Source organism: Eublepharis macularius, chromosome 8 (assembly GCF_028583425.1).
Source record: "Eublepharis macularius isolate TG4126 chromosome 8, MPM_Emac_v1.0, whole genome shotgun sequence".
Lineage (NCBI taxonomy): Eukaryota > Metazoa > Chordata > Lepidosauria > Squamata > Eublepharidae > Eublepharis > Eublepharis macularius.
Genome location: NC_072797.1, coordinates 29,579,526 through 29,602,710, shown reverse-complemented (window position 1 = coordinate 29,602,710; position 23,185 = coordinate 29,579,526). Strand labels below are relative to the sequence as shown.

Genomic DNA, 23,185 nt, shown 5'->3' with positions numbered 1-23,185 from the left:
AGGAATAAAATACAGAATATGACCCATAGGCAAAAATTTATGTCAACAAAGACCACCAAATCAACAAAACATTAGTAAAATCCATCTTTCCTCTCCAAGTATTCCACAGTTTCCCTTCTACCTTTTGCCTCTAAACTAGGATTGTCAGGTCCCTTGAATCCTCCAGTGGGAGACTTGGAGCCTGGCACTTACCCCTCACCGGCTTCCGAATCTTGTTTCACGCGTGTGCTCCCGGCGCGTGTGATGACATCACTTCCCGGAAGTGACATCATCACATGGATCAAAGGGCAGCCCGGAAGCATTCCTGTGCTTGCCAAAGGGCTGAATTGCCCCCCCATGGGCCCAATTCAGCCCCAAACAGGCCAGTTGTGGGCCTTCCCCCCCCCGCAGGCCCAATTCAGCCTGAAACGGGCCCATGGTGGGGCGCACTGCGGTGGGTTGCAGGGGTGTGCTGCGCCACCTGAGGGGCACCCTTGGGGGTGCCCCCCTGCTAGCCAGGTAAGTGGGCATGGGGGGGAGGAGGTGGGAGCAGGGGATCTCCTGCCCCCAGTGGGGGAATAGCAAGCCTACTCTAAACTGCTGGGTACTTCTTGACCATCCACATGCCCTCTGTTTCCTTGGTTGTTCTCCATTGGTTCTCTTTAGACATGGTTGAACCCCTGCCAATTCAATTTGCGTCGTGATCACATTTTGCGATCAGAGGAGCTAAATATTTTAGGGATTTTTTTATGGTGATGATGAACTGTTTGGCCTATATATGAACAGTTTGAATAACAGCCTGCAGCGGAAATACCACCTCCGCACATGCACAGAAATACATTGTATTTTCGGACATCCCACCTCCCCAAGTGAATTTACTAGAAACTTCACATTGTATAAAGAAAGACATGCATGGAAAAAAGGAGATTACAGCACAGATTCTTGCCTGTACCCAGGGCTTTTTTTTCAGCTGGAACGCAGTGGAACAGAGTTCTGGCACCTCTTGAAAATAGTCACATGGCTGGTGGTCCCGCCCCCAGATCTCCAGACAGAGGGGAGTTTAGATTGCTCTCCACACCACTAAGCGGCGCGAAGGGCAATCTAAACCCCCCCTCTGTCTGGAGATCAGGGGTGGGGCCACCAGCCATGTGACCATTTTCTCCAAGGGCAACCCACTGAGTTCCACCACCTCTTTTCCCAGAAAAAGAGCCCTGCCTGTACCCATCCATTATTCCCTTCACAATTACAACCCACCTTATAGTTCTGTATGCTGCTTGGGTTACTGCCAAGAGAGGGTATCTAAAATGTTGTCAAGGGACTTTCAGAGCATGCCGCTATAAATCCTGAATGTGGCCTAATGAACTATCAATTAAAATCTAGGTGTGTTGCAGAGATTTTTATTAATTTAGGTTCCATCTTTCCCTACCTCTTCTCCCGATAGCATAATCCTATGCATGTTTAGCCAGAAGCAAGCTCCATAAATTGAATGGTGCTGAGCTGATTCCCAGGGAAGTATGCAATCTCATGCATTTCTTGAGAATAATCTCGGGAAAACACAATGGGCCTTTGAATTAACATGCATAGGATCACACTGCAAACCTTCTATGAAGTTGCGTTTTCCAACAGCAGATAATTTGCAGAGTGTCTGCATTTGGCTGTCTTGTTTGTTTATGTTTAGTATGCATAGTGCTACAGTCAATGGGGGCCCTTAAGGAGTTCCAGACTCAGCCAGATTAACAGAAAGTCTCAGTGATTTACCATGTGAATCTATTTATTTGGGTCCCAGACAGCTCCTAATGATTCCAATGCTCGTCATCCAACAGTGCTATTTTAAAAAAAAACAGGTTAATGGCAGCATTTTTTTCATTTTTAAAAGCTGAAATTGCTACTGATTTTTAGTAAAAAAATTTCCAACCCCCTTAGCCAAGGCCCTATATCTGAGGCTTGTTTGCACTTCTTCTCACCAGGGACGTATATCTGAAACTTGTTTGCATTTCTTTTGGCATAGCCCAGATTGCATTGTAAGCTATGATGTCACATCAGCTAGGGCTCAGTGGTGAACGTATTAGATGCAGAGATCCAATGCAGGGCTGAGACCATAGGAGTGGAGTAGGGGAGTCCATATAGAATCCCTTTTTCTTGTTAGGTGGATGGCAATTGGTGGTCTGGTCAGTGTATTGTTCATTAGCAGGTTGGACAGAGGACAGCTGTTCAGCAGTAGAATGTGAATTGTTAAGTTATGAAGGTGCTAGGGTTGCCAGGTCCCCCTGTACTCCTGGTGGGAGGTGGGGGCCTTGGCACCTACCTTTTGGGTGTCTCCTTCACACACACCCAGATCTGCACAATGACATCACTTCTAGGAAGTGACATCATCGCGCAGGCCATGGCTGCACTGAGAGCAGGCTGTGGCCACCCTAGGAGTAAATTTGGCCCGGATCAGGTCTGAATCAGCCTGGAACCAGCCGCTTCTGGGTAGGGAAGCTCTCCCCTGCCTGGAAGCAGCCTGATCCAGGCTGTTTGGGGCCCGAATTAGGCCAAATCAGGCCCCAAACAGCCTGGATCAGGCCCAAAATGGTCTGGAATGGTCCACTGTCGCACGAGGGAGCACCCCCCTGCCCAGAAGCAGCCTGATCCTAGTTGTTTTGAGCCCAGATTGGGTCAAATCAGCCTGGAAAGGGCTGCTGCCACATGGGGGAGCATTCCCTCATGCTGCAGCAGTCTGATTCGGGCCCATTCTGGGCTGTTTTGAGCCGACAGAAGCGTACTGCGCTGCCCAGAAGTACACCCATGAGGCCCGTGTCTCCCCCATCGGCCAGGTAAGCAGGGGCGGGGGGTGGGGGCGGAGGATGGGAGCAGGGTACTGGCAACCCTAGAAGGTGCTGTCTGTGTTCTGTTTCAAGTGCTCCTTCAGATGCAGTGCTCCTTCAGATGCAGCTGATGGAAGAAGGCTTCCAAGTCCCCCAGTCCTCATGAAATAGCAAGATTCCACTGCTGGGCTGAGTGTATGCTTCACCCTGGGTGGCAGAGACTGCCTGGGCTTTGCCTGGATGGGTGCATGCCCCTTCCATCCTGAGATGCCCAGCAGGCATGTCAGAGAAGAGTTCATCGAGCAGCAAGGGGTTGGTTGATGCTGTAGATCCATTGTCCTATGCCTTGTCAATGCTCCAATGGCTGTAATCAATAATGCTGAGGCCTGTTTTCACTCAAAATTTGTTGAGTTGTATATTCGTTGCCTGGGGAACCAGCCTCACCATCACCTATATGGATGCAACTGTATTCTCTTTGTGGATGGACTAGGACAGAAGTTCTTGTGACAAGCAAGATTCCCCAGCCAGGCTGAGTGTATGCTGAGAAGGTTGATGATATTGCTGGAGAAGATGTTATAATAACAACAACAACATTCGATTTATATACCGCCCTTCAGGACAACTTAATGCCCATTCAGAGCAGTTTACAAAGTATGTTATTATTATCCCCACAACAAAACACCCTGTGAGGTGGGTGGGGCTGAGAGAGCTCAAGAACTGTGACTAGCCCAAGGTCACCCAGCTGGCTTCAAGCGAAGGAGTGAGGAATCAAACCCGGCTCTCCAGATTAGAGTCCTGTGCTCTTAACCACTACACCAAACTGGCCTACAGCATGTAAGAGGTTAGACTTTTTTTTGTCATTCTGTTTCTTCAGGGATGTAAGTTGCAAGTTGCAGATGACTTGCCTTTTAGTGCAAAAATCCTGCCAAATGAGTTGGCCGGGGAGTTTCAGTCATGTGCCATCGGCTCCTTTGCATCAGAAGTAAGTCTCACTAGATTTAATGGTGCATACTCTTGTGCCCAGGAATGCTCCCTTGAACATAAGAAGCTGTCTTATACTGAGTCAAACCACTGGACCTTCTAGTACAGCATTATATACTCTGGCTGGCAGTGGACCTCAGAGAGCTACCTACAGAGCGCACCTGTTACCTGAAAATGCTTGCATCTGAGCTTGGGAACATTTTACACACAAGATGTGTGCTCTGCCACTAGGTGACGGCTCATCCCCTTATCTGGAAAAACTGTTTCTGAAAAAGTGAACTCAGATCTGTGAATTGTTGCCACCAAAATCTGCGAGTCTTTAAGATGCCGCAGAATCCCTTGTTCTTGGGAAACATGTTATTCCTCTTCACTTTTGTAACAAATTCTTTGGAAAGGAATAAAACTAAATACTGAATTGGCTCCTTCAGCAGAAAACATATAGTTTTTATAACAAGTTAAAACACTATATGGCTTCTATTTTTTATATATTTTTCTTCTCTGTTATTTTTTTTAATTAGAATGAACTTCTCCAAGAGAAAAATGATGCTTCTAATTTTATATGCTGCTACTTCCTCTTTAAAAGAAATTTCCATGTATATGAAAAGTTTAAAGAATTGTTTTCCTTTTATTAACACAGCTAGTATAAATTCATTAGCCTAAACCATATAATTCCAGTCAGGCTCCAAATTTGTTTCTGGGTCCAATTCAAGGTGCTGGTATTGACATTCAAAGCCGTATATGATTTGAGTTAACAATTCACTGAGAGCAACGTGGTAAAGAGTGCCAACTATACAAAGAAATTAATTACCCACGTTGTAAATTATGTCTACAAATTTATTCCTAACTTTACACACGTATATGATTCAGTTAATATCATAGGAAGAAAACCACATGTAAGAAATCAACAAGTCAGAAATTACATTTGTTCAGGCGTCTAATATCTTTTCTACATTAATAACAATAAAGTGCTGTGTGCTCAAAGTGCTTCTTATCATTCTAATTGCACATATGGATAAAGTGCAGATGCTCATTTAGCACCACACAAACACCAATCCTTATAATGCCATTCAATCTCCAAGACGCCCGATGTTCCAACCATGCGGTAGTACAAAGTCAATGAAACATGACAGTTGACCGTAGAATTCACAGAACGAAAAGTCCTTGCTTATCACTTGTGCAGTAAATCAGTTCTTCTGTGATAATAACTCCTCTAATGGGTGGTCTAGATCCTTATCACGCCCGTTTCAAAAATCTCTTTTTCAAAGACTACAGTCAAAATTCTTCAATCATTTCTTCAGTAACCACTAATACAATCATTTCCTGTGTCGGTCATACTGCCAAATCTTTGGAGCTCCTTCCCTAGGAAGATCTTTCTGTCTCCCTCTAATGTTGTCTTCTGTCAGTGGCTGAAGACCTTTTTGTTCTGTTATTGGGTCTCTCTGGTTTTGGGTGGTATGTCTGTGTGTGTGTGTGTGTGTGTGTGTGTATTTAAATTATTGTATATATAATTTATTTTAAGTGTTTTTAATGTTTAAATGTTTTAACGTTTGTTGTTTGCTGCCTTGGACACTCTGTTTGGGTGGAAAGATGATACAGAAATGATTTTTATAAATAAATATATCCCATCCAATCCATAAAACTAAAGCCTCACAAATGAGGAAGAATTCTTTCTAAGGGTAACAAAATCATTTGTTGAATAGCCTTATAAGGTTTGCTTAGTTGCTAGTTCTAAAAACAGCAGTGCATGCAACAAGACAACCACCTCATGTGTTTCTTGTTGATAAAAAAAATTATGAGTTATCATGGGCACCTGTCACAAGCTTACTCGTCCATGCTATCTCTTTCCCTTCAGGGCTGATGTTTCCTAATGCAGATGAAGCATGGCCTTCAAAAAGAATGAAGCACATTTCTTCATACCCAAACTACCTCTCTACACACTGTTTGCAAAAGAAATAATAATCAAGATTTACATTTCAGCAAAATTTGAATGAATTAAATGAATTAAAATATACGGGGAATAAAGCCTGGGTAGCCTTGCAAATAAGCCCCCTCAAAGTTGATAGTTTACAAAAATTTTTACAAGCCCGCTTACTACAGATAACTGTGGTAGTAATTTGTGGCTTCAAAGAGAAATAAGCCACTTTTTAAAAAAAATGCCAAGAACTAATTGTTACCTACCAAAAGGAAACCAGCTGAGTAACTATAAATTAAATAACTAAATAAATGTGCAGGGCCATTCCTTTGTGTAATTCCTCTGTTATGCTGCATTTTGGCCTCCAATGCAGACAACACCTGAGATTCACAGAACTGTGCCTCTAGTTCCTTGTACTCACAGCTTTAGATTTCCATTTCATACACACAAGAACCTCCCCCCCCCCATGCCACAAGATTGTGAAATAGAAGGGAGAATACAGAAGCAGTTTATGATTAGGCATGCTCAACCACCCACCAGTTTACCTCCCATTCTGCTAGCAGTTTGAGAGCAGATAGTTCATTGAATGATGAACTGTTTGGATGTGCCTGAAGAAAATTCACCATCATTATACTGCTTTCTCACATGATGACAGCACATCCTCACAGCAGTTCCCCCACCAACCCAGGCCGTCTCTGCTGCTGCCTCCGATTTTGCAAATTACACACTTAAAAGACAAATAGTGTTTGAACTAAGTTACTATTTAGTTGTCTCAGCCTCCCCAGTCTGCTTATTACAGCTCTGCATTCCCTTCTGTTTTACTGATGTTAATGGAAGTGTAGCTCCATATTTTCTTCCAGCTGGAGACAATTAACATAATTAAATCAAAATATTAGTTAATGACTGAAAAGTGTAGAGGTGTAACAATGCAAATATCAATTAAAAAAATATATGGTGACCTCAGAGGTTGACAATCAAAGATGCAATAACCTGGCCCTGTAGAATAAGGCCCATACTAAGTCAAGGAAGGTCATGTTATCCTCAGTCAGATGTCAGCTACTAGGAACTAATTTTTGAAATGCTGCAGGGGCCCAATTAAGATGATGACCATGTTACAGTGAAGAAAGGGTTTCAGCCTTTTCCCATGTTGTTTTCCTAACCGAAAATGACCCCGGTGGGTGTTATTTGCCCCATTGGGAATGTTACATGCTCCCTTGACACTGCTGTCCCAATCCAAATTGGGTCTTTGAAATCCATTCACCTCAGTCAGATGCTAAGAACTGGAGTCAGGATGGGAGAATCCTGACCCAACTCATTAAAAATGTTACATCTCATTTAGCTATAAGTAGCTACTGCACAGGTGCAAAGCTACTCTGCCTAAAATTTGACAATGATGGTTGACATGATCCAATCGGGGGCTGACACGATCCAAGGGAGCTGGCAATTATGTTTGTGTCAAAGCTGGCAGCATACCTATTTGTGATACGACACTGTCCTCTTATTGCTGTTGTTGATTTTTAAAAAAAATTCTACACCTGTGATCCACCAGGTTCTGACCTGTTTCCATCTATTCAGCACATTTATCCTCCCTTTCTCCAAGGAGTTCAGAGTGGCTTTTGTGGCTCTCTCTTCCCCATTTTAGTACCGCTACAATCTGTGAGGAAGGTTAGGCTAAGAACCACGTGACTGGCCCAAGATCAGCTGCAGTGCAATCCTGAGCAGAGTTACTCCCCTTGACCTCAATGGACTCAGAAGGGTGTAACTCTGGGCCAAGCTACACATGACGAATGACACTTGAACAGCAAGTGTATTTCTCCCTGTTCACTTGCCCTCCACTCAATCCACTTGCCGTTCAAGTGTCATTCGTCATGTGTAGCTTGGCCCTCTGCTTAGAACATCATTGTCAGTGAGCTTTTAAAGAAGTATGGGGCCTTGAAATGGGAATCCCAGATCCCAGTGACCTCTTAGTTGCTACATCACACTGCCTCCATCCTGTGTGACAATGTTTTTGCAGCAAAAACTTGTCAACCCTGTGTCTGAGGATGCATTCACAGGCGCGCAAAGTGATCACCAGAAAAGAACCCTGCTTAGCTACAGTCGTGAAAATGCACAGTCATCTCCAATCGACATGAGCTCTTGGGTATGTTAGACGGGATGCAACTAATTTGAAAACCAAAGCTCAGGTTTTCTTCTTAAATGTCCTATAGAAACAGATAAAGTCAAAACAAAACTAACAAATACACACACTTGCCAATTTACCAGCTCTGGCCGCTACAATTTTTTTTTTAATGTGCTTAAATTTTCAGGTTCAAATGAGTACAATCATGCAATTTTCCAAATAAACTGTATTTTGACTACATGAAAATATATGTAGCTGGCTATAAAGAAGTTATTTAGGAGTGTTTCTACATGTGCTGGTAATTTACCATTAGTGCTGTGATACCGCTCAAATATAAATATGATTCTCTTTTTATTGGGAAAGTTACGCTCTACTGATGAACTTCCCTAAGGCTACGTGCTGGTGCTGGTGGTAGAAAGAATAATGAACCCTGTTATAGTTTTATGAAAGCAAACACTAGGCTGAAGGCTACCATCCTATCCTAGGAAATAAATCCCACTGAATTCCTTGGGACTTCCTTCTTCGTAAGATCCAGCTGCCACTTCATACACCTGACTTTTCTACTAGCGATGGGGTTTTCTTCTTCTGGCCCAACAGAAGAACCTCTTGAACCAGGGAAGGGTCTTATGCTGAAGAAATATAGGACCATTAACAGGAAATTTCCATGGGATCCAACCCAAAAGACTGTAGAATTCTGTGCTAAGAGCATAACCCAGTTATGTGTCATCGCAGCATATATCTTCCTTGTTTAAAAAAGGTATATTGTTATCCCACATATTACAGACTAGAAACAAGTACATACTTTTTTTTTGTAATATGCATCTGCCTCTACTGTAACAAGCAGTAACAAATACTCATGTTTAGTGGTATACACTGAAAATAAGGTTGCATTATGGATTGGGCCCAATCCATTATTTTCAGTGTATACCACTAAACATGAGTATTGTATCTTCTCCCCCAAATAATACTTGGAATTGTAGTTTGGTGAAGGATCAAAGAAAACCCCACTACAACAATGCTATCCTCCATCTCACAGGACTATAATTCCATGGATTCCAAGGGAAAAGAAGTGACTAGTAAACTAATACCTTCATGATGCGGCTATGCCTCCAAGTAGAGGCACGAAGTAGAAAATTCAAAACCATTATGCAACACCAATTTATAGCATAGAGACAAAGCACTTTGTCACTTCCGTAACTGTTAGCAATGAAAAGGGACTTTTTGCAGCAAGTTGACTAATTTTATCAGAAACTATGTAGTTATAAATAAAGGTATTTATTTATAATCTGCCTTTCTCACTGAGACTCAAGATGGATTACAACATTTAAACCAATGCAATAAGAACAGTGTAAGACATCTAGTAAACAGTGCAACAAGACTGGATTACAAAGTTAGAAAACAATGCAATAACAAATTTCACACACTTAATTCTACGTTCGTTCTGTATAAAAGACTAACAGTAATTTTGAGGATCAGACGCCAAATTGGTGACTCTCTTGTGCGTGTGAGCTCTTTAAACAGTTTGTGAAAATGTCCTAAGCACAACCAAACAATGCTGGTACGGAGCTGCATGAACAACTCTGATCAGAACACAGCTTGTGTCTCCTCTGCCTTGCTGCATGGTAACCATGGCAATGAGAACAAGCCTGCACAAAGCCCAACAAAGGAAACCTTGAAATGAGTAAGTGAAAATGACAACAGCAAACTGAGTATGTTCAAGATTCTTTACGAATGCTTAGTTTGGCTTTCCAGAAAAAAATATGGATACATACCTATGTATACATCCATTATTCCTCCCAAAATGAAGTGTTCACAATTACATTCAATGTAACTGCTTTGAAATACTTTTGTTAATGCAGTTGTATCTAAATCCAACTGCTACTAAAACTGCAATTCAATATGAGTAGTTTGAAGTTAGTTGTCTGTAAGATAATGGAAATACTTCTTGTTTTTAACATGTTGTATAATCTCAAGCTTAAAATATGTCTCTGTGACTTTCCCCTGGCCAAATCAGTATGTCCAGTTAGGCTCTCTCTGGGTGTTCTCTGGTCACCGAATAGCAGAGACACAAAGCGATACTGACTGGCTGCAGAACTTTTCTTCCTTTAAGCAATCCACTTACTTCTGATCACAGATGGTGTTACTGTTAGATGACTATGGCTAGTCAAAGTGCTGGGAATTCAGGACAGTAAGAGAGAACAGAAAGGGACACCGGCATGCTTTAGGGGATTCCAAGGCAATGTATCGAGAATGATAGCTATGCCACCATCCCTCCACTTTGTTCAAAGATGGCTAGTGATTGCTATTAAGAGTCCTCAGTTAGCAAAGTACAACATCAACTCCTTCCAGCCATATAATTTCACCAGACAGTTATGTCAGACAGCATTTTGACACTTTCAGATCCTGGCTCATTTTTGTCCATTTGTTCTCATCGCGAGGAATGGATATCATATTTATGGCAACTATTTTCTTACCCAAACTATGGGTATGAGTCCACAGCCATTTTCACACTGCTTACCAGCTGCAGAACATCATGCAATGCTCCTGGAATGACAGTGTATCTTCTTGGTGCAATTTCCCATCATAATTCCAGTTCTCATGCGAAATCGCGCCAGGAAGACACTGTCATTCCGGGAGCTTTGTGCGATGTTCCACAGCCGATAAGCAGTGGGGAAATGGCCCACATTGTGTAGCACTAGGATCTGGGAGACCCAGGTCTGATTCCCCGCTCTGCCATGGAAGCTCACTGGGTAACCTTGGGCCAGTGATTCTCTCTCAGTGTAACAGAGTTGTTATAAAATGGAGGAGAGGAGACAACTGAGTGTATCTGTCTAAATAAATAAATATCCTTTCACAGTGAGCTCAGCAGCCAATAATACAGTCAAGGCTCTGAAAAGGTATGGGCAAAATCATGGAACATACGGTGGAATTATAAGATAGGTTAATTATCTGTTCCAATATTTGAGGTTGTCCCTAATATTTTGAATGGATAGAAACTGGAGAAGGAAATGAAGTGCTCTACTGAAAGCTTGTACCATTAACAGCTGCTGAAGAATGTATTTATTTATTTAGTTTACTTCATTCACATTCCACCTTTCTCCCCAATGGGTACCCAAAGCAACTTACATCATTCTCCTCTCCTCCTTTTATCCTCAAAACAACCCTGTGAGGTAGGTTGGGCTGAGAGTTTGTGATTGGCCTAAGGTCATCCAGCAGCCAGCAAGTCTCTATGGCAGAGCGAGGAAATAACCCTGGGGATCTGAATTTGTGTCTGCCAAATCCTAATGGCACACTGGGTCTCACCAGATGTATATCTCATTACAAGCAGAAGGTAGTATGCTGAGCCAAGCGAATCACTGATGTGACCTACTTTGATTATGACAACTTTATGTTCTTAACTTCGTTGAAACAATAGGAGCCTTTTAACTGAAATGCTTAGAGGCATGACAGTCAGTGAAATCACGTACAGAATTGTTAATTGATTTATACTGGAGTTTAGTGAGTAGGTGCAGAGGCAGGAGAAACATCCTTTCATTGCAAAATAATTGCTTTAATGCTGATGATAAATCTCAAAAGGAAATCCTTGCATTTTGTACTATGAATAATTAAGTAGTACAAACACATATGTACAAGCATTCCTGCAGCTTTTGCATCAGTACAATCTTTCTCAAACAACTAAATTCCACTGACTTTGTTTTGTCACCACTGATGCAGAGTCATTCTAGACCAAGATGATTTTTTAAAAAATACTTTGAACTACAGAATAAAGGACAGAGTAAAGGAAAATGCAGAGAGTGTTTAGTGGTCTGATGCTTTATCCTTTTAAAAATTATCACTGTACTGTTTGCATGCCACAGTTCTCCCAAAAAGCTTAACGTCTTTGTATCTGATTCCATCCCCTCTAGCACTACATTCCGTAATATTTCCCATAGCTACTAAAGGAACAAGTTGGAACTTATCACAGGTAATATGCTTTTATATTCTCTCCAATCTCACAGCAGATGCAGATGAAATAATACGATTTTTACAATCTGGAAACAATGGTGGAGAACTGTTATGACAACAAATGTCACAGCTCGCTTTTTCCCGAAAAAAATGTAAGTAAAGTCTCTCAACTTCTTCAAAAATACAAAAGAGTTCAGATTTCCACAGCCAAGCCCAAGAATAAATGTGAAGTGTAAGTTACATGCAAGATCAGTGGTTTTAAAGTTATTCAAATACAGTTGTGAAGTTGAAAAACATGTTCTTTCTTAAATATCAAATGACATTCCCATGGTGTACTAAAAATTCCCAGCATGCAAATCTAGGGGCTGAAGCTAAGAAAGGTTTGCTTAAGGATGTGTTAATAACTGAAGGGAAGCAATCATAAGCAGGTGTACTCAGAAGTAAGGCCAATGTAAGTTAATGGGACATTACCAGGAACATATTCTTAGGACGGCAGCCATGGTATTTCCAACTAATTAACCACAATACTTTGCTCACATGATTCCTTAAGGGCATATCTCTGCTCTTGGCTTCTCCCATTAATACTCGGGGGGGGGGGGTTAACTGTGCCTGGGGTGTGAATTGTCACAATACTTTGCGTTTTTCTTCCATACCACCAACCTATAAAGAAACAAGTAAACTTAATCAGTGCACTCCTAAATAGAGTTATACCCTTAAAAGCCTGTCAACTTCAACTGATTCAGAAGGGAGTAACTCTGCTGAGGATAACTGAGAGCCAGTTCCATGTAATGGTTAAGAGCAGCAGGACTCTAATTTGAGAACCGGGTTTGATTCCCCTCTCCTCCACTTGAAGCCAGCTGGGTGACCTTGGGTCAGTCACAGCTTCTAGGAGCTCTCTTACCTCACCTCAAAGGGTGTTTGTAGTGGGGATAATAATGACATAAATGTAGGTCCCAATCTTGTTATTAGCTGTACCTTTCCACCTTACAGGACTCAAGACAATTTACTATATAAACAGAACAGGCATAAAAATATATGGAGCTGCTATAGCATAGTGGTTAAATGGTTGGGCTGCAAATTCTTCTACTGCCATGAGCTCAGCACGTGGCCTTGGGTTAGACCAAGATTCCCAGCTGTACTGAGGGGATAATTTGAAGAAGCCCCCTCAAAGGCAACCAATAATATTTATAATAATATTTGATTTATATACCAGGGCCGATTCCAGACGGCCCCCTGCCTTGCGAAACATCGCGCGTCGTTGCGCAGAAAACGCGAAATATCACGTTTTCTCACGCGAGTTTTGCACGATGTCGCGCAAAACTCGCGCGAGAAAACGCGATATTTTGCGTTTTCTGCGCGACGATGCGCGACGTTTCGCAAGGCAGGGGGCCGTCTGGAATCGGCCCAGGACAACTTAACGCCCACTCAGAGCAGTTTACGAAGTATGTCATTATTATCCTCACAGCAAAACACCCTGTGAGGTGGGATGCGCTGAGAGAGGTCCTAGAAGCTGTGACTGACCCAAGGTCACCCAGCTGGGCTTCAAGTGGAGGAGTGGGGAATCAAACCCGGTACTCCAGATTAGAGTCCTACGTTCTTAACCACTACACCAAACTGGCTCTCAACTAACCAACTATTCCCACATCATCTATAGGGAGGGTTGGTGGGCTCGGGTCACAGCAAGAGGTTGCTGCAGAGAGCAGCAACATAGTAACTTCTTCAGATGCCTTATGATTGGTTGTTCTATACAAGGCAGCAAATGGCTTATCAAGAGCCAATAGTGCTGCTACAAATCAGTACTCCAGCCCTATAGGGCTAGGAACATTATTAGCCACTCCTCTCAGCCCCAGCTCCCCAGCTGTATTGTGGGGATAACACCAACTGTGACTTTGTTCACCAGTCTGAGCGGGGCACTGATTTGTCTAGAAGAGCGGTACATAAGCACGGCTATTATTATTATATCAAATCACAGTTTCAAAATACATTTAAAAAACTGGCTAAACAAATACCATCCTGAATAAAACAATCTTCAGCGGCCTCCTGAAGACCAGGAATGAGGGAGTCAGGTACACTTCCCTAGGGAAACTATTCCATAATTGTGGGAACTTGCACTGAAAAGCTCCTCTCTTGTGTACCCACCAACCCAGCTTCTTTAGTTTATAAGAGTCAGGAGGACCTCTCCCTATGATCTAAACTCCCAGGCAGGAACTCATGGGAGAAGATGGTCCTTCAAAAACCCTGGTCCCAAGCCATGTAGGGCTTTAAAGGATACAACCAGCACCTTGAATTGGGCTTGTGATAGGTTCAGTAGCCAATGTAATTTCTGTAATGTTGGGGGAGTCACATATTCCCAGTAGTGAGACCCAACCAGCAGTCTAGCTGCAGCATTCTGTAGTACCTGCAGCTTCTGAACACTCTTCAAGGGTAGCCCCACATAAGAGCAACAGTAGTAGTCAAGGTATTGCTGGACATGGCACAAGGCATGTCCTTGCCATAAGAAGCTTAGATTCTAAAATCTGTCACATAGGAAACAATAGTGGGGGAAGATGGAGGAGATGGTGAATATGTATTTATTAATGTTACACAGATGGAGACTTAAGGGTCAGCAAGCGATGAAGACTAAGCAGTTGTAAAAGGCTCACAGAAAAATGTAAGTTTGGAGAAAGGATCTGGAGAAAAAGAGAGAGGTGGCAAACCGCAATAGTGTTCTGGCTGGTACTAGGTTTTTAAAATCAGGCTGAGCTCTGCCCTGCTCACCCTAGGTTTGAGAGATGAATAGTGCTGCTCAGTAGTGAGGGTCATGTCTGCAACTGGAAGGTGGCAAGGCAGGAACAGCTGCTCGCTAGGGCCCTGAGGCCAAAATGTCGCTCGACAGGGAATCATTGTGTTCTGAGGAAGCAGGACAAGCTGCTTCACCAAAGCAATATTGTTCCTGGACAGAGATGGAGCTGACTTTTAATTATAGTATAGAGAGATGAGTGGTGAAGTTTTTCTGAAAGCGAGCAAGCAAGCAAGCTCGGCTTGATTAAATGCTCCTCAGTCTGGACATCTTCTCGCCCACACTATATTGGCAAAATCCCACCCACCCCCATCCTAGCCAAACTTGGTGAGGAAAGTCACTCCATACATGCTCAAAGGCATTCCTTTCTATTTTTTCAGACACTAGATAGAATTCCATTGTTCCTTTGCCGCTTTGATATTAAATGACAAAAACATGCTTCGTTCCACATACTCTTTAAGGGGTATATGAAACAGAACACAGCAATGCCAGTACCTGTGGAAGTAAAAGTTGTTGTAATAATGGTAAAGTAAGGGTATGAATTGTAACGCATGAAATCCTTGGTTAAATTTTACTTCATCCTTTTAGTCATTCAGAGGTCATAAGCAAACCACCTCTTTCACAGTTTCAGCCCCCAAATCTGCAGTATGAAGAGTGTGGTGCTGGCTCACCTTTCAATGCCTATGTGATTTCCAGATGGATAACCACGTTAGTCTCTTGCAGCAAAACAACACAGGAGACCAATGGCACTTTCAAGACTAACAGAATTTATTCCAGTACAAAATTTTATGAGTCAGTGCTCACTTCATCAGATGCAATGAAGTGTTCATCTGTCAGGCAGAAATATTTATACTCAAGCATTAGCTCAGCTGACCTTGAAAGTCTACTGGATTAGTTTCTGCACCCCATAAGCCATAGTGATCCTTTATCCTTTTGCATCCTCCGTGAGAATGTGCATTTCATGCATCTGATGAAGCAAGCTCTGATCTGATCACAGCTGGATCTGTTGGAATGCATGTTGCTAGTCTTTAACAACAACAACAGTGCTTATATACCACTCTTCTAGATAGATTAGTGCCTTACCCAGAGCGGTGAACAAGTTAGTGTTATTATTATCCCCACAATACAGCTGGGGAGCTGGGGCTCAGAGGAGTGGCTTACCCAAGACCACCTACTGAGCTCATGGCAGTAGTGGGATTCGAACCAATAGAGTGCTTTGATGTATCCACCTGGGTTGAATCGAGACCTAGGATTTCTGTCTCATTATCAGTGCTGATTTCTCCATACTTACTACTCCTTGGCATATCTCACCCAATCCAATCATGCCTGCTATTGTCATTCACCGGCTACATCTGAAATCACTCCCACATTCTACCTGTATCTGAAGAAGCTGTGACTCACGAAAGCTCATATCCTACCACAAATTTTGTTAGTCTGATAGGTACTACTGGGCTCTTGCTTTTTTCTATTGAGTAGCCCTGTTGGTCTGCAGTAGAACAGCAGGATGTGAGTGCAGCAACACCTTGTTAATGTCTAAACTGCCACCTTAAACTTCCTTTTAATGCGGGTGTAAGAATAACTGAGACAATAAACAGAGGACAATAGCACTGGAGTAAGAAGAACACAATTCCTTTCCGCCTACTTCAGACCCTATGATTGTCCGCAAAGTTTTAAAAACCCAACGCACGCAGCTCCAAGAGAAGTTCCCACACTTCCAAATCCCACTGGGAAAATCACTTGTACATGGGTGACGGTCTCCCATTGACAGGAACAGAATTTCAAGCAAGGGGCAGACGCAGACCGCGCGCTCCGGTCTTCAGCAGCCCCAGCAGAAGTTCGCGCGGCTCTTCAGTTTAGCCTCCCGAGAAGACTGAAAAGCGGCGCCACTTTCTCCAGCGCTGCGGGAACTGGACAAAAGGTCCCTTCTTCTACCTCTCCCCACTTTACAGTCTACTCAGTGACCCTGATGTGCAATTCATCGCGCTACAAAGTCAGGCACTTTCGAAAAAAGTTCGTCGCGCAAGAGCACAACCCCTCGCCGGTACTGGTAGTTTTCCCACCCACCCGAAAGGGAAAGCCACTTACCTGGAGCGAGGAGCAACAGGACCAGCCAGCTCCGGTGTCCTGAGCCCATGGCTACCAAAGGAGGGCGGAGGGATCTCGGAAGCGAAGAAAACCGTGCGAGGTGCTGCTCCAGCCTGAAGTGAGAACCGAGCAAGTGTAGCGCCGAGCGACTCTGAGCGCGCTCTGCGGCTCCGCCCACTGCTGGTCACCTCAGCCGCGTTCGCTGGGAATGCCCTGAGGAGAAACCCTCCCTGCAGCGTCTGCCCTCTCCCCAGGCATCTCCCCCTCTTCTATTCGTCCCCAGTCTTAGCAACAAAACAACTGCGTTTCCCGCCGTGAACGCATAGGTTTCCATAAACGCGGCGGTGCAAAGTTGCCTCTCACCTTTTTCACAAAAACAGTCTCCGCCTGTGTATCCTCCCTGCCTCGAGCTAAGTGGTGAATACGCAGAGTTTTTGCCATTCCTCCCTAGAATGTGGCTGACAAGCTGTGCCTGTCCCTTCCTGCCTACTCGGTCCCCACATTGCCTGGTGAAGGCGCTTCCATTCAGCCACGCTTCGTTTAAGGTTAAACAACGAAGCGAGGGAAACGGCGCTGCAAAAGCACCGCCTGCTAGAGGAACTATTTTTCCAGACTTCTTGTAGATGGTCCCCACAGTGCTGTAGCCAGTGGGTGTAATTGGCTCTGGCTCTCCAGCCAAGCCACCCAAGTGACCTCTGCGGGCTTTTCAGTGAGGAAGGAGCTGATCTTACTCCCAGGCATCAATGGCACGAAGGTGATGACAAGTCATGAGTATCTCTCACCCACCCCATGAAGCTGCTTCATACTGAATCAAATCACTTCACTAGGAAGGTTAGGTAAGTATTGTCTACTCAGATTGGTAGCAGCTGTCTGGAATGTCAAGCAGAGGTCTTTCATATTATCAGCCCTCTGGTCCCCATAACTGGAGATACTGAGGCAAGGCAAAGCATGAACCTGGGAACTCCTGCAAGTGAAGCAGATGTTCAAACACTGAGCCAGGGCCCCTACCTACAAGGAGATCTGTTCGATAAAAGCTGGACTGTTTTGGAAAATGAACTACAGTGGGAGATGGCACAATAAGTAAATGCTGAGAGGCATGCATGATGCATGGGTTCATACACAGAAAGATGTGAGTCCTGAGTAGAGATGGGCACGAACAAAAATATGAACCAAAATTCGTGATGAATCAGGCCAGTTCGTGGTTCACGAAACCAGTGGTTCGTCAGATCCCATTTCTGACAAACCACCACGAACTTTAGGCTGGTTTGTTTAGTTCATTTTTTGGTTCGTCACTGCAGACAGCCTGGTGCCCATCAATCAGTTTTCTAGGCAACAGGGGATGGACTTCCTGCAGACCTTCTGCTGACCTGGAAGTGATGATTTTCTGACCTGGATGTGACATTTTCACAAACCAAATGAACTGGTTCGCGAACCAAAGCAGGTTCGCAAAAGTTTGGGGTTTGTGAAATTTGACGAACCACAAACCACATAGTTCATTTTTTTCCAGTTCGTGCCCATCTCTAGTCCTGAGGTCTAAAGGTAAGAACTAGAACCTTGACTTGATCATGGAAACACACAGATAAGCCATGGAGCTGTCTTAAAATTAATGTGACATGCTCCAGTTGGGCCACTTCCATCCAAAGGATTCTGCCATGCTTTCTATCAATTGAAGCTTCAAAGTAGTTTGGAAGAACAGGCCCACATGAGTCTAGAAAACATTAACTCCTTTATAACAACTGAAGTTTGTAAAAAAAAAAAATCAGTCTTCTGGTCCAGTATCACCACCATCTTATCTGACTTCAATTTTACCATACCCTTCCTCAACCATTGAATCATAGCCAGTGGCCCAGAGCAAAGAAAGCTGCTTCAGAAGCCTTGTAAAGAGTCAGGTGGCCAGTTTATGGGTCTCATCCAATTCCAAAGGTCATATGATCTCATTTAAACAGCATTGGCCCAACAAATGAAGCCGTCCTCTCTTCCACCTGAAGCTACTTGTTGTGCTTGTCCCTCCTTCCTCACTCCCACAGACCTCTGTAAAATCCAACATGGTAAGCTATGCATGCCCTGTATGACTTCCTAAACTCTTTAAGATTCCTTCCTCTTGCAAGTCTTCAACCATCATTTCGATTGTCCTAAGCAATCCTAGATGATGACCAAACTCTCATGCAAGGAAAGAATCTTGCAAGACTATGTAAAACTCTATAAGGTGGAAGAGTAAGTTTCAGGATCAATAGCACTTTAATGACCAACCTGGCAGGGGAGACTCTCCCACAATCAGCAAGGCGGGGCTCCCAGAGTGAGGCTTATCCATTGCACTTCAGCTGTGCTGTCCCTTGTGACTGTACATGACTGCATTATTTGTAGTTCTGGACCTGAATCTTGCTCTTCTTCTACTGCAGACCAACACAGCTATCCACCTGAAACTATCTATAAGGTAGGTGTAACTTGCTACACTGTTTACGATAGTTGGGGGGGGGCAGGGAAGATCAGTTGTTGGAGAAGCTGAAGCAGTGGTGATGAGGGGAGGTAGAGAAATTGTAATGTCACAGCATCCATATTGCAATGCTACATTAACATGGACATAGCTCCATTTTACATGTGCACAGAGAAGCTGTGACCCCTGGTAGAACTCCATACCACACCTACGTACATGGATAACACATATCTAATGTTTCAGGTTTGGGGTGGATAGACATGTTGGTCTGCAGTAAAAGGGAGTTTTGACTCTCAAAAGGTTATACCCTGAACATCTTGTTGATCTTTAAACTGCTCCTGGACTGGAACTTTGTACATCTCTAAGGTAGCAAAGGATAGGATGAGTTTTGATTTCTGCACACAGTCTGTCTCTGTCAGCAGATATCAAAGCCCCAGAGGGCCTCATGATCTCTGTCTCTGTCTTCGTGAGAAACCTGACAGTGTGGGACAAAGGGACTCTTTCGTGCATCCTTCACCCCTGTCTCCACTCACACTCGTTTATGGTTTTAGTATTCTGGATCCAATGCAAAATCCAAATAGAATGTTTATTCATTTAGAATTTATTTAGTTACTTCATTTATTTATCTGTTTTATTTTAGTTTATTTTAGTTACTTTTCTGTAGTTGTATTGCCTTGGATGTAATTGTGTATCTAACCCTTATTGGGCAAGTAACCTACAATGAGTTTGTTTCTTTCATTCTCTGTGGTACAGTTTGTGTTATCCTATTAAGCAAATGGTGTTATTCAAATTGCGTATCTTGTAGATAAGCATCTCTATCACAGAAACCTGCCTCCCATTAGTCTCCTTGTCCTGTCTCCCCTCAGACATCCATATCCATCTTGCACCGCCCCCTAAATTTCCTGCTGCATCCCTATCACCCTAGATTTCCAATCAACTCCAGAATTACATATGCACAATCCAATCCAGACTAAGACATGTACCAAGTGTCCATAATAATCATCCTAGTTTACATATTGTGCATATAAATTGTATTATAAGTACGGCACCCCAACAGTCAGTGTGTGTGCAAGTATACACAATCAAGGTACAACTGCGAGCAATTGTGCAAGCTTATAGCCTGTGCAAGTGTATAGGAATAGGAGGCAATCATACAAGGTAGTTAAGGCTTTAATCCATCAGACGGCACACACCTCTGCCAGTCCATACCTGCCAAGAAGAAATGGGGTCTCCAGGATAGGTAGTATGTTTTTATTACCACCCCCATATGTTCATGTACACTAGAATTTTGAGATCATTAGGATTATTTGGGATAGTTAATATTCATTATCCAGAAGAGTTAGCCGTGTTAGTCTGTAGTAGCAAAATCAAAAAGAGTCCAGTAGCACCTGTTTGTCACGTATGTTCTGTGAGCCTGGGTTACTCTAATATGGAATGTGTTTCTGTTAACATTCCCTTTTCTTTTATATAATCATTGTAGTTTATTTCCTGTAGAGATTTGTGTTTTTGTAGCCGTTTCCCTGTTTGTCTATTTGGTGGTAATAAAACCTCATTACTGCATAAAAGTGTTGTTTATCATTCTCCAGTAACTGGCAAAAGTCCGCTGTCATAACGCTTGTTGTGCAGCCTATCGAACCCTGGTATATACAAAAAAGGACCTTTTTTTAAAAAAAAAGGTAACCCTTGAGGTTTTCGTCTGCACCCTGGATGTACTCAGGGGCATTCTGCTGGAGCTAGAATATAGACACATGTAGCCATTTGGGTAATAGAAGTGGTGGCATAGGATATAGACAAATTAGAAGGTTGCCAACCCTCATAATAATGCCACCTAGGGGCACCTCTTTAGTAGATGTCACTGTAAAGCTGGTCTTGCATTTAATGGCCTTGCATAAATATTGAATAAGATTTCCAAGAGGATAGATCTTTTTGGTATGGTGCAGGAAGGAACCCGTATTACCAGTTTCTTTTCTTCAGCAGTAATTTTTGGTCAAACAGAGATGACATAAACAAATGGCTTTAGGATGAAATGCCGTTCACTGAAGAATTCATCCCAATAATTAAATTATTGTGACTGCCATCTGTCCATGTTCAGGAGTCCAGCTGCAGACTAGTAGCTGACAGAAAAGAAGGGTCTGAAGAAAGGAACCATGAGGCTCCAAGCACAGAGAATTCAAGCTCTTAGTTATGCTAATAAAGTCTGACCAAAGAAGGAGTTTTCCTTCTCTGGACCTCATACCCTGTTGCCAGAACATACCCAAATGGGCCAGAGATGGCTAAGAGCCAAACAGCTAGAAAGGTAGATTATAAATTTTCAGGAAAGAAGGACAAAGCCCCCTTACTTTTGCATCCTTTTCACAGAAGCACAAGCCATGACAGATTAAGCTTTTACTTAGAGACTCCATCTTGTCCACAAAGACCGATCCATGAGAACTAAGGTTATGATGAACTTTAAACTACTTTAAACTGCTGCAGCTTGAAGTAAAGCTAGCTTGCTCTAAATTAAATATAATTTAAGGGGTATGGAGGACTGTGTGTTTTCACCTTTTCTTGTTCCCTTACTCAACCTGAGAGCTTGAACGTATGTTTTTTTTAAAAAATTCATCTATTAACTTTTCTTATAGTTTGAATGCTTTAAGCTTGAACTCTGGAAACACACCACATCTATTCGGTCTTGCTGTCTGAAGTGTGGTAATGGGGAGGGGCAGTGGGGCAGCTTGTCACCGCTGGAGCACAAAAGTCTGAATGTGCAGAGTTGTGGCAGGTTGCCCCAAGGCTTGTATGCAGAAATGTAGTGGGAGGCACAGCAACTAGATGGAGCCTTTAAACGGCAATGCAAGTACACAGTGCTAGATATGTGACTATGTTTAGCAGGAGGTACTCTCAGAGTCATTGGTGGCAGCAGATGGTACCCAGTTTGTTTTTGGCACCGGGGACTGAGGGGAAGGGGCAGCAGCTGTTACGTATTGGGCTAGCTTTGAGTAAAGCGGGGCTCCTCGGGTCTACAATCCTATTGGGAGATAGGGTTAGCAGCAGCCAATCATTCACCGGGATGTGGACCAATTGCTGTCTCGTAAACATGTTACCTTTTGTCAGCACATGCAAATGAAGGATCCTAGTTGTCTGTGTTCTCATGGTGGGGGATACTAAAAGGGGGCGTCATTTGGGGTGCATATATCTGGCTCCTTCGGGAGAGCGTGTATATAGTATTTGCAATAAAGTTACTCGCATGAGCTGAAATCACTGCCTGGCTGAAATCACTATGAGCACAAGACTCGCTACATAATAGCAGCAGTCCCAAGATATGGGATGGCTGTGAGTTTTTTCTGGCATCTCAGTGGAGGGCGGGGAGAACAGAGAGGCTTGCATGTCCGTTCATTCACAAGCTTCCCATTGCAAATTCCAAACCATTTTACAAAATTACAGGATCTACAACATCAAAGGCCACTGGTAAATCAGGAAGGCTCTGAAGAGATCTATTCCCTATATCCCTCTGTAAGTTGAAATGATCCACCAGAGTGACTATCCATCCCAAAACTTGGCCTGAAACTAGACAGAAATTAATCATAGGCTAATGCATTATCCAGAAGTATCTGGATAATTATAAATTATAAATAGTTTGTAAAGCTGACTGTATAACTAGAAATGTTTTATTTTAATGATATTTTTAAATGTTTTATGGAAATGGAATTTTATTGTATTTTAATGGGTTGTGATCCACCCTGAGCCCACTTGTGGGGAGAGCGGAAGAGAAATGTGAAATAAATATCTGTCTCCCTATCTGCTCAATGAGAGAGAGAGAGAGAGAGACTATCCACTCCCGAGTGAGGACAATGTCACCTTACGTACTTTCTGTGATTGTGCTATGTAGCTCATTGGCTGTGTAGTGGTATGACAACTTTCTGATAACATGATCCCTGACTAACTAGTTCCGTATTGCGAGGATGAAAAGGAAATGGTGCATGTGGAGCAAAAGAAAAGGGGAGTCCCATGGTTGAAAATAATTATAAATATAGTAACATTTGGCATCACCCTTTCAAATATTTGTGGGTAGTGATTTATATCAGCATAATCCAGCTTTTCCCATTGGTAGGAAGTATTCACTGTACTCCTACCTCGCGTTGGCTCAAAGAGGAGACGTTTATGA

At 43.1% G+C, this 23,185-nt stretch overlaps 1 protein-coding gene across 1 annotated transcript in view; it reads right to left on the bottom strand.

Moving 5' to 3' along the window:
* Positions 1-16,788, bottom strand: part of ITGA2 (integrin subunit alpha 2) — a 101,874-nt gene extending 85,086 nt beyond the window's left edge. The window contains exon 1 of the mRNA XM_054986762.1: positions 16,608-16,788. Coding sequence (XP_054842737.1) covers positions 16,608-16,656 — 49 coding nt within the window. The 5' untranslated portion in view covers positions 16,657-16,788. The remainder of the gene's footprint in view (positions 1-16,607) is intronic.
* Positions 16,789-23,185: the final 6,397 nt, after the last annotated feature.